Below are 10,773 nucleotides of genomic sequence, written 5' to 3'. Positions count from 1 at the left end.
TTTTGTTTGAATAATAGATTAGGAATGAAACAAAAATAACAAATAATAATTGAATCTGGTCAAAATGAATTTGCATTATTACTATCCGATATATACAAGATTATGATCAATCTAAGATCAAATATAATTTGAACATTTGCATGTGATCAATTTATGGTTACTTATAATGAAAAAATAATAATAAAGTGTGATGGCGTATCTAATATTCATGTGGAGAGCAAGGATAAAAGACTTTCGACAATTTGTCAATTCGATCATTCATGTTTCATGTTTGATATAATAATAAAAAAGAAAATATTTAGTTTTTATTATTGACTATAATATGAATCTTAATAGGATTGATGAATGAATAAATGTATTGATCAAGTCAATGTTGATATTTTTGCTTGAACAATTTCTATATATATTAAATTATTGACAGAAATGAAAATCAAAGAAAAAAAATATGAATGAATCACAGATAACATACTGCTCGTTGATTGCTAATCATATTGTGTTGATGAAAAGATGTTGGTCAAAGATATTGATCATCAACATCATAATGACCAATATTTCTATGGATCTTATATGAGCATTACAACGGATTTTTTTTTGCATATTTTACCCATTCATTCAATCCATATACTGTTAGAATCCATTATAATATGTATTGATGATAATATATATGAATGATAAAAGCGCTAGAAAAAAAAATGTCAATATAATCGATTTTTGATCAAGGACAAATACTTTGAACTTTTTTTTCAAAATTATGACGAATTTTGTTGTTGTTGTTGTTGTTGCATCAGTATGAATTTCGTGTTGTCGGTAAACGGTCAATCGAACAAAATGACTGTTCTTTCCTTCTTCGTGATTTTATCTTATGAAAAACGATGATAAAAATTTTTTTTTAATAAGAAAAACTAATAATGCACGCCAGCATAAACATATCATATCATCCATAATTAATGATAATGATGATTATCACAAATCATATATCGTATTATACTAAAAATATCTCTTACCTGAATTCTATATCTGTGATATTTTTCTAGGTTTTCGAATTTAAAACACAAACACACACACACATACATATATAGTGTGGACAGAAAAAGAGATGATGATCCTTGTCAACAGTAAATGAAAATTTTGTTTTTTTTTCAACAAAAAAAAAACAAAATCGGCTATTTTTGCAGCCGATTAAATGAACGGTAAAAATAATTTCAGTAAAATTTTGTTGACAAAACTAAACTAGATATATTAACAATTTTTTTTTCAAAATGTTTCCCATTCATCGTCGACCTCAGTGATAACTAATAGTATATACTATAGTTTTCTCACTTTTTCATATTTTTTTTCTCGGTGATGATCACAATGATTTTTAATTTATAAATATAGTTATGAAAATTTGTCAAAACAATAAACATGAAAATAAAAATTTTAACAACAAAAAAAATCATCGGATCGGAGAGCACGAATTTGTTTCTTTTTTTTCTTTCTTGAATGAATTTCAGTTCCAACTATAAGTGTCCAATTGATCTCAATAACAATCAATTCACCTGCAGCGATAACTGTTCATGTGTGTGTATTGTATGTGTGATTGCGAACAATGCCTATTGCTTTGTTCCATTTGGCTATTATTAAAAAACATAGTGTTTAGAGTATGTGTGATATAGATTAGATATATGATGATAATAATAATAATAATAATTTTAATGTGACAAGAAAAGCCTAAAAAAACAACAACAGACAATAAAAGAAAAATTATACTGATCATTTTAGATAAAGTATAATTTGATGGTTTCATTTGATCGACAGGTGTCGTCTATGGTGTTGTGTCCACCACCACCACCACCACCACCACCACCACCACCACCACCACCACCACCATCATCATCATCATCATCATGACAAAAAAGACAATGGATAGACATACAATATTCAATTACATGGGCACCCATTGAAATTTTGGATCCAGATCTAGATGATGAATAATATAAAAATACAAATATGCCAAAGGTGTTTTTCTGTCTTTTATGCATGTGTTTATATGTTTCCTTCCATTACCATTGAATGAGGAACTTGAATATTTTTTTTTCATTTTTTTCTTTGTAGTTTAAAATTGAATTGAATAGAATTAAATAAATGATCATTATCAAAAAGTGTTCCATGTAATGATCAACCATAATCATTATTATGTAATTGTTATGGAGAATTTTTCTTCTCCTCTTACCATTATTATGATTATTGTTGTTGTTGTTGTTGTCGTTGTTAATCAATCCAGATGATAATGATGATGAACGGACATGATATACAAACGGAATCGTACATTTCTTTCTGTATACAATTGAAATAATAAAAAAATGTTTTGTATAACATCGATCTCATAATACAATGTCGAATAGCGGAAAACATTTAACATATATGTTGATCATCATCATTAGCCATAATGATCACGTTATATTGAATAACCTAATAACCTCAGTGACTATTAATGAATCAAGAAAATAATTGAATTAAACAAATTGAAAAAAACTATCGCTTGTGTAGACAAGTGAAATCTAATCTAATGAAAAAAAAACTTTCATTTTCCGTTACAAAATTTATGAAATTCAATCAATTGTATGTTTTAAAAACCAAAAATCACATCCAGACACATGTTTTCAAATTTTTTTCTATCGTTTTTTATCGGTAAACGATGATATATAAAGAAAAGAAAATCAAAATAAGTTAAAATAGTGATAGGCAACAAACGTCATAGCAAAGGATTCGAATCTGATATTTTTAACACTATATATGATTCAATATATTTATATTTGGTGATAAATATAAAGTGTTGAAAAAGCGGTAGTCAATAGCAAAAAAAAAAATAATTTAAACTTATCATCATCGCCATTGTGGTAGTTTGATGATGAGAATAGATGATAATGATGGGAAGCTTGAACAATTTTCTTTTCTTTTTTTCTGACAATGATGATGTCCGACGACTCATTCATTCATTGGTCGAATCACACGTTTACAATTTGGGTTGTGGTTTGAATATATGAATTGTGAGATATCATTTCATTTTCTTTTTCAACTTTCATGATTTTGCGTTCATCATAATATGGATTGAAGAAAAGACGGCCGACTATGTTGTTCGTTAACGTCAGTTGTGGTCATTTTCATTTTATTTCACGCATCATAGTGATGATGATGAGCCAATGGAAAAGCTATTTTTAGCTAAATTATTGCGTGTATTTTTGTGGATTATCATCATATTCGATGTTGTAGGATTTGGTAGTTTTAGATGGATTAAGATGATGATTATGATGATGGATCACTACATGCACGAGCACAATAACAAGAGAAAAAAAAGAATTTGTTCAATGAAAACATTTTTTCCAATAAAACTGATTCTAATGAAAAGCCAGAGAAAATTCGAACAAACAAAAAGAATCTTGTAACTAAAAAAAACAAATTCCATCTAGCACATCAATAAATGACGTATGATAATTTGCAATTGATTTCCTAATTCTTTCGGAAATGATCGGTTCGGTCATGTAATAATAAAAAACGATAATTTCAAATCTCAACATGTATTTTATCTTTGTATGATGATGATTAATCGATCAATCATTCCATCAAAACATGGCATGCATTGTATGTACAACAACAATATTGTCTTGTCTTCGTCATATAATTGTCATTCATTGAAGCAGAAATTCGTGGCTACCGTGGTAGCATTTTAAGGGAGAAAAATTTCTAAACAATCAACAATATGATATGCAACAGATGGCTTATAAAGTGAATAATTTGTTTCAATCATCATCGAATCCATCTACATATATAATGCTGTTGTTGTTGTTGTTGCTTCCGAAAAAAAAGTTATGAAAAAAAAAATTTCCGATAATATGTTCGCCTTAAAGATGAATGGATAGACGATTAGATGTATCCGATGTTTCTATACAAAACATAATGACCAATGAAAAAATAGAAATATTATTCGTTGTTTGTTTCAAATTGTGACTGTTGTTCCGTAACATTGGTTGCATTCAAATAGACACACAAGCAGATAAACAATGCGGCTAATGTTTTATTAATATTTGAATGTTTTGACGAAATAAACAAAACAAAAAAATTATCATTTCGAACAAATACATCAACATTCAGATAGCATATGCAGAAACATTGAAAATGATTTTTTTTTGTTGCGACGTCGATTATAAAATGATCATCATAAAGGATAGTCAGGAAAAAAAATTCGAAACCGATTTCCGAGTTTCATTTATGTGTCATTATGAATCATATCTGAACTAAAAAAGTGGTTTTTTATTGATTTTTTTTTGAATTTTCTTATTTTTTCAATTTAAAATTCATATGAGAACATACAAAACAGATGAATACAATCACATTTCAAATTCGACGAGTTATTCTTTTGATTAAAAATTGCCTATCAATTTAAATAGTTGGTTCTTGTTTCAGCTGTTCATGCTCGTCATCATGATTATTATGAGAAACATTATTATGGATAGTAAATGAATCACTGGATTCAATCTGCATTGTCAACACTTCGGCAAGAACATCATCAACTAGTTGTCGATTTTGTTCCGATAAAGATTCCAGCTTAGGATGAAGATTGAATCGTTCACGAATATCATGAAATATTTGTTTCATTTGATTACGAGCTCGTGGTCTAGGTGCTGGATAATTTATTTGCATTGACCGGTAGTTTTCCTCTTTGAGTCTTTGGATTCGATCTTTAAGATCGACTATCTCTTCTTTTAATTTTAAAATTAATTCAGCATTCGGTGGAGATAAACAACCGGTATCGCCACGATCAATCATTTGAAATAGTTTCTGTTGCACACGAGTTGTTTCCAATTTTTTTTCTTCGATTTCTGATTTGAGTTTATGATTTTCATCAATAATTTTCTGTATTGAATTCATTAGAAGGGCCGAATCTAGTGTAAGATTGGTATGTTGTAAAATATTGTTATCGTTCGATTTTTTACTAATGTCGATTTGATGCTTTAAATCTTCGAAATTTTTTGTAATCAAATCAAATTTAGTTTGTAAAAAATTTTGAAAATAATCTAAAGAATTAACCGATGATCTATTTGGATTATCATCTCGAAGCTGTTGATCATCATTGTGAATTTCTTCAATTTCATTTCTGGTTGTTGAACGTTGAATATCTGCAGTGTTTTGAATTTGTTGGATTAATGGAAAGATTGGCATAGCTCCGATTCGTGACATTTTCGTTGCTAAATCTATACTCTTATCTTTTGTTTCAAGAGTTTCGGATGATGATTGATGACTAGATTCTAGATTTGTTGGTTCAACTGCTTCAAAACCGACCATTTCGATTTCTATGGCTATTTTCCAGATTTTATCTTGTTTTTGTTTAACAAATTTGTCAAGCTTTTCAATCGGAATGATTTTTCGATAATGATCAAATTGTGAGTATGGTATGACAAGGTAATAACGATCACCAGGATTCTTACAAATCCATTTGAATAATTGCCGGTTATCATCTTTTAATGCACATCGATGTACAGATTCTTCAAGCCAAATGGCAGAGCCTCGAAGATTAGAATGCAAGGAATAATTCTGTTCGAACGCAGTAATTTCTAACCGAAAACAGATCAAAGTATTCATCAATTCGTATTTTTTACTCCAATCATCATTGAGTTGTTCATGAAAACCTAATGGTTGTTTAACTGAAATGTCACCATTATCACTATGTTTTATGAATCGAACGGAAAACAAACAATGAGCAAGATGGCGACAAAATTGACATACGTCGGAATGACTGCTAAACAATATGGACCATTTTTGTCGTTGGTCATCCTGAATAAGGCAATAATTTTTTTGCTGACACTATGAAAAAAAAATAATGAATGATAACAAATGAAAAATACAAAATTGTTAACAACTAACAAGAAAGGGAAAATTTTCCGATATTGTAGCCGAACAGATCGGCTGATTTTTGGCCGTATATAAAATAATTCGATATAAAGATTCTTGCTCATTACCGCACAATGCAAGTCCAAATTTTCCTACATAAGAATATTGTGAATTTTCACTTTTATAAAGAACAAAGTATGATTATAAAAAAAATTAAATAAAAAATCATTAAAATCTTACAATTTATAAACATCGACGGCAAACGCAATAAGAACAGTCAATTTCGATCCAGAAGAATTTGAAGCAGATGACGATCTCCGAGATGATTTTTCTTCGGTTTTTTTATTTTGTTTTGGTTTGTAAAATAAACGAGATTTTGAATCCTCAATCAAATTATTATCACCATCATCATCAAATATGTTGGATAATTTGCTTTTACTTTTGTGAAAATGAAGTTTTTAAAATTAAATTCAACACAACTTAGTCATTTATTGGAATTTACCTTTTCATTATCTCGACTTCATCATCATCATCATTTGAATCTAATTTAAGCATTTTTAAAAAATTTATCACATTATTTGAGAAATTGCACAATTAAAAAATACACCCAGTAAATCAAGTTATAAACAAAGAAATAAAACTTTTAACGAGTACTCATCAACAATGGCAAGTTTTTTCGCCAATATTGATGAAAATTTACAAATTTTTGGAAAGTACTCGCCACTGTTACTTTCTTTTCGATGCATCACATGTGATGAATTGTGTGAAAAAACAAGCTCAGATGGCGCTTATAACGAATTTTCAGAATTGAATCATTAATGCATAAATGTCCATGACATTTGTTCCAGTTATTCCGCTTCGAATTAGACATTCTGGTGCATTTTCGAGCCAAAAATTATACGAATCATGATTAACCAATGATTGCTTCCAAGTATTAGGAGATTTAAATGGCCACTTTAATTGAACTCCGCTCACTGGTGTCGGACCATCTTGGCCATCAGTTCCGGCAAACAGAGCGTAAATTTCAGGACCAACCCAACCAAGACTATCCATTTCATCTAGAAATAATATACCCATTTCTTGACATCGACCACCGATTCCTAAAAAACAGAGAGAAAATTTTAAAGATTTTAGTTTGAATAGTTTAATTTTACGGACCTAATTTTCTTGTTTGATCCATACGAATGGTAGCCTCCCCACCAGCAAGCCATACAATTCCTTTGAATCGAGATCGATCTTCTGGTACAAATTTATAATTACGGATCATTCCTATAAGTTTACGAACGATCGACCGTGCTTCACCTGAAAGCCCTGAACCTAGCATTACAACTTTAAAACCGAAATTTTCAGCTTGTATTTTTGCTTCATTCAATGCTATAGAATTGCTGCCGATAATTACGTTGGTTAAATTGATTCTGGGCAGCATTTCTCTGTGCTCGGTAGTGATTTGTTTACTGATTCTTTCTTCGAATTTGAGAGAATATTTTCGCAAAACTTCTTCCGGTTTCAATCGAGCTGACTGTAGGACAGTAGGACCACTGGCAATCATTTCGATTGGGTCACCAATAATATCACTAATGATAAATGTGAACAATTCTGAATGCACATTCCATTCAAATATTTGTTGTGCAAGTTTTCCATGTTTGACACTTGATAAACAACTTCGTATCGAATTCAACTCGATAATGTTTGCACCGTGTCGTACCATTGATGTGATGACATTTAATTTATCTTGTATCGAAATCGATTCTTTAGGAAGCGATAACAATGCTGAACCACCACCAGATATGAAGCCTATGACTAATGGATTCGAGTGCTGAGTTACATGTTGGCGAAGTTTTTGCATTAATTCTTTGGTACTTTGGACAGAATAATCATCGGGCATATTATTTCTTCCACATTCCTGATAGATAGTGTTGTATTTGGAGAACAAATGTGGTTTTTCAACAGTTGAACTAAAAGGTATGTTTAAATGACCTTTGACTCTAATTGATAATTGAGTATTATCGATTTGTTCCAACAATTCTTGACACATTCCCACAATGGCTTTTCCTACAATTATTGACAATTTTGAATGATATGAACACTTTTTATCCAAAACTTACCGGCCCCGAACAGGAATACATCACGATCGACCATCCGAATTTTATGCCATTTTAGCTGATCGCTATCGGCCTGTCTCAATCGAATATTCAATATACCATCTTGAGATTCGAATCGAATGGCCGATCGAATTAATTGTTGAGGTAATACAGCATTGACTGCCGAAGTAAAAATCTGATTCAAAATTTGGACACTCGGTTTCGACATATCGCAAATAAAATACGATCCTATCGAGTTCGTATAGCCACTTTGTGCAAATAGAATGAAATCGTCAAAAATATTTATGCAAACATCTGTTTCATGTTACAATTCCAAATTAATCAATCTAGAATTGATTTTTATAAATTAAATTTTGTGATACAGTAGCTCCCTTGAATGTGCACACATGAATCTACATTTTTTGAAAAAACAAAATAAAAATTGGAGTTCCAAATTCATCTCCATCATTCTTAAGAGTGACAGACTTTAAATAAATTATTATGGCTTGTCGTAGTCACAATGAAACTTTTATTCTTTTGAGAAATAATGCTCAAAAGAATCGTTCTTTTTACCGAGATGTAAGTCTGTTTAGTTGTTATGTACAAGTTTTTTTTAATTTATCAATTCTTTAAAAGTTTAATAAAGATGATGAACGTGTCAAATTAGTCGGAGATAATGGCGACGATGATGAGGAGATTTATGACATGGAATTGACCAATAATAAGATTCTCGTAGGTCAAAATGTCGAACTAGTTCATGATGTAGCATTTCCTTCATGGATATCTTCATTGGATGAATTCCGTTATGAGTCTTTCTATATACGAGATAAAAGTATAGTGACATATTGTTATATCTAAGATTTACATATAAATTTTTGTCCATTTTACAGTTGAACAATTGAAAAAAACTCAATTAGAACATCTTAAACAGCAAAGTACAGCCATATTTGCCGATGATGTGGCCAATGAAAAACTGAAAGATTACGAAATGGAAATCGATCGCCGATGTCAAGATCTAAACGTATTATTCAATCGGCTTCATTCGATCGTGATGCATTTTAAAACACTGAAAAGTTATGGCCAGATGAATGGCAATTTGAAACAAACACAAACTCAAGCTCGAATGGTATCAAATATTTTGAAAAACATATTCCAATATCAGGTACAAGAAGTCGTTGCTCTTACTCAATTGTTTCGGTCTTGTCAACGTGTCTATTTCGAACGACGTAATGAAGCAACAAAAGTTGATCCTGAATTTGTCATCACATTTGATAGCGATCTATTGGAAAAAGAATTAAATAGTGATAATCGATTTGTGAAAACTTCATTCGAAGATGATACTGTTTTTTTCGCCAATAATAATGATAATCATAATCAAATGCAACAGCAGAAACAGTTACAGATTTCATTAAATGATCAGAACAAAATAGATCAATCTATTAATGACCATCTTTATGAACGTGAACGTGAAATGAATTCAATAATGAAATCATTTGTTGAATTGAATCAATTATTTCAAGAAGTTCAAACACTTGTTATTGACCAAGGTTCAGCATTGGATAGGATTGATTACAATATTGAACAAGTTGAACATAAAGTCGAATTGGGAGCAGTAAGTCTTGAGAAAGCACATCGAAGCATTAGTCGTGTCCGTAAATTAAAACTTATTCTTGGCGCAGGTCTTTTTTTATTTCTCTTGTTTATATTTCTTATCATAAGGTCTTGATTTATTTATTTTTTTTCAAATGAACACACATATGATACAAACACTACTCATCATCACTTTTCATTCCAATAATATATCAAAGTCAAAAATTTTTTATTTTTTCCCATTCATTTCGTTTATTATTTCTCAAATTTTTTTTTTATTATTCAAGTAATAAATTGACACAATTTTATTTGTTCAAAAAAAACAGTTTTGAAATGTTGACTTCACAGTCTTAATAATAGTAAATTTCACCAATAGATGGAGAACGATTTTCAAAATTATTTTATTTTTGTATTGAACAATTGCTAAAAATTGACATTTTGATCATTTTAAAAATTAAAATGCAGCTATAGCAACAGATTCAATATATATCTATAGATTTTATTCACTATGTTTTTATCAGTCCTAGCTTTATTTTCAAATTTTTTTTTTGCAGCCTAACCTATATCTCTTTTTTTTCTCGTCCCACACACACGAAAAAAGTTTATCACTGCTTAGAATTGACAGATACGATGACATTCGACAGTCATCTGAAAGAGAGAGTGTGTGTGTGGGCGATAGATGATGGTTTATGATAATAAACAGATATAACTATAAATTAAAAATCTGATATAACTAACCTAAGTTGAACAGAGTGACAATTTTCTATAATCATGATATTCAAACAATTTTTGATGGTCAATACATAGACTGCTTGACGACGAAGATGATGGTGATGATGCTGGTGTTGATGATGTTGAACACAACAAGACGATTCAATCAATCATTCAGTCATTCGAATGAAAACTGTTTGTTTTTTTTCCATTAAATTTTTCAGACAGGTGAAAAAAAAACTAAATTTGATTTCCAACTTGAAACAGTTCATCTTTTTTAACAAATACAAAAGATTTTAATAGAAATATAAAGAGAAAAAAATGAAAAATGATCGGAAATGATGGTCATAACTGTCCGATATTATTATGAATAGCAATAACAATAGCAATAATAATAACAACGATTGGCAAATAATTTGTTTAGGAAAATTTACCTAGATGATTTTGCAAGTTTTTTTTAAATGATGATGATCATCATCGTCATTATCTAGAGAATAAGAATTCAACATATGGATGATTATTA

The 10,773-nt window shown here is 29.9% G+C and overlaps 3 protein-coding genes across 3 annotated transcripts; 1 reads left to right on the top strand and 2 right to left on the bottom strand.

The window, feature by feature from the left end:
• Nucleotides 1-3,045: 3,045 nt before the first annotated feature.
• LOC124491822 (uncharacterized) lies at nucleotides 3,046-6,533 on the bottom strand. Its single transcript, XM_047054523.2, has 4 exons — nucleotides 6,371-6,533; nucleotides 6,109-6,306; nucleotides 5,902-6,046; nucleotides 3,046-5,841 (listed from the first exon to the last, which is right to left on the bottom strand). Exons 1-4 carry the CDS (start codon nucleotides 6,421-6,423, stop codon nucleotides 4,420-4,422), a joined length of 1,818 nt encoding a protein of 605 aa, XP_046910479.1. The 5' UTR covers nucleotides 6,424-6,533; the 3' UTR covers nucleotides 3,046-4,419.
• LOC124491834 (glycerate kinase) lies at nucleotides 6,423-8,229 on the bottom strand. The gene is made up of 3 exons (XM_047054538.2): nucleotides 7,974-8,229; nucleotides 7,027-7,920; nucleotides 6,423-6,968 (listed from the first exon to the last, which is right to left on the bottom strand). The coding sequence occupies exons 1-3, from the start codon at nucleotides 8,176-8,178 to the stop codon at nucleotides 6,670-6,672; spliced, it is 1,398 nt and encodes a 465-aa protein (XP_046910494.1). The 5' UTR covers nucleotides 8,179-8,229; the 3' UTR covers nucleotides 6,423-6,669.
• Nucleotides 8,213-9,862, top strand: LOC124491840 (syntaxin-16). The gene is made up of 3 exons (XM_047054550.2): nucleotides 8,213-8,528; nucleotides 8,586-8,781; nucleotides 8,840-9,862. The coding sequence occupies exons 1-3, from the start codon at nucleotides 8,451-8,453 to the stop codon at nucleotides 9,673-9,675; spliced, it is 1,110 nt and encodes a 369-aa protein (XP_046910506.2). The 5' UTR covers nucleotides 8,213-8,450; the 3' UTR covers nucleotides 9,676-9,862.
• Nucleotides 9,863-10,773: the final 911 nt, after the last annotated feature.

This window comes from Dermatophagoides farinae, chromosome 1, assembly GCF_024713945.1.
Source record: "Dermatophagoides farinae isolate YC_2012a chromosome 1, ASM2471394v1, whole genome shotgun sequence".
Lineage (NCBI taxonomy): Eukaryota > Metazoa > Arthropoda > Arachnida > Sarcoptiformes > Pyroglyphidae > Dermatophagoides > Dermatophagoides farinae.
The sequence above is the reverse complement of the archived record's forward strand: the minus strand, read 5'-3'. Positions and strand labels throughout refer to the sequence as shown.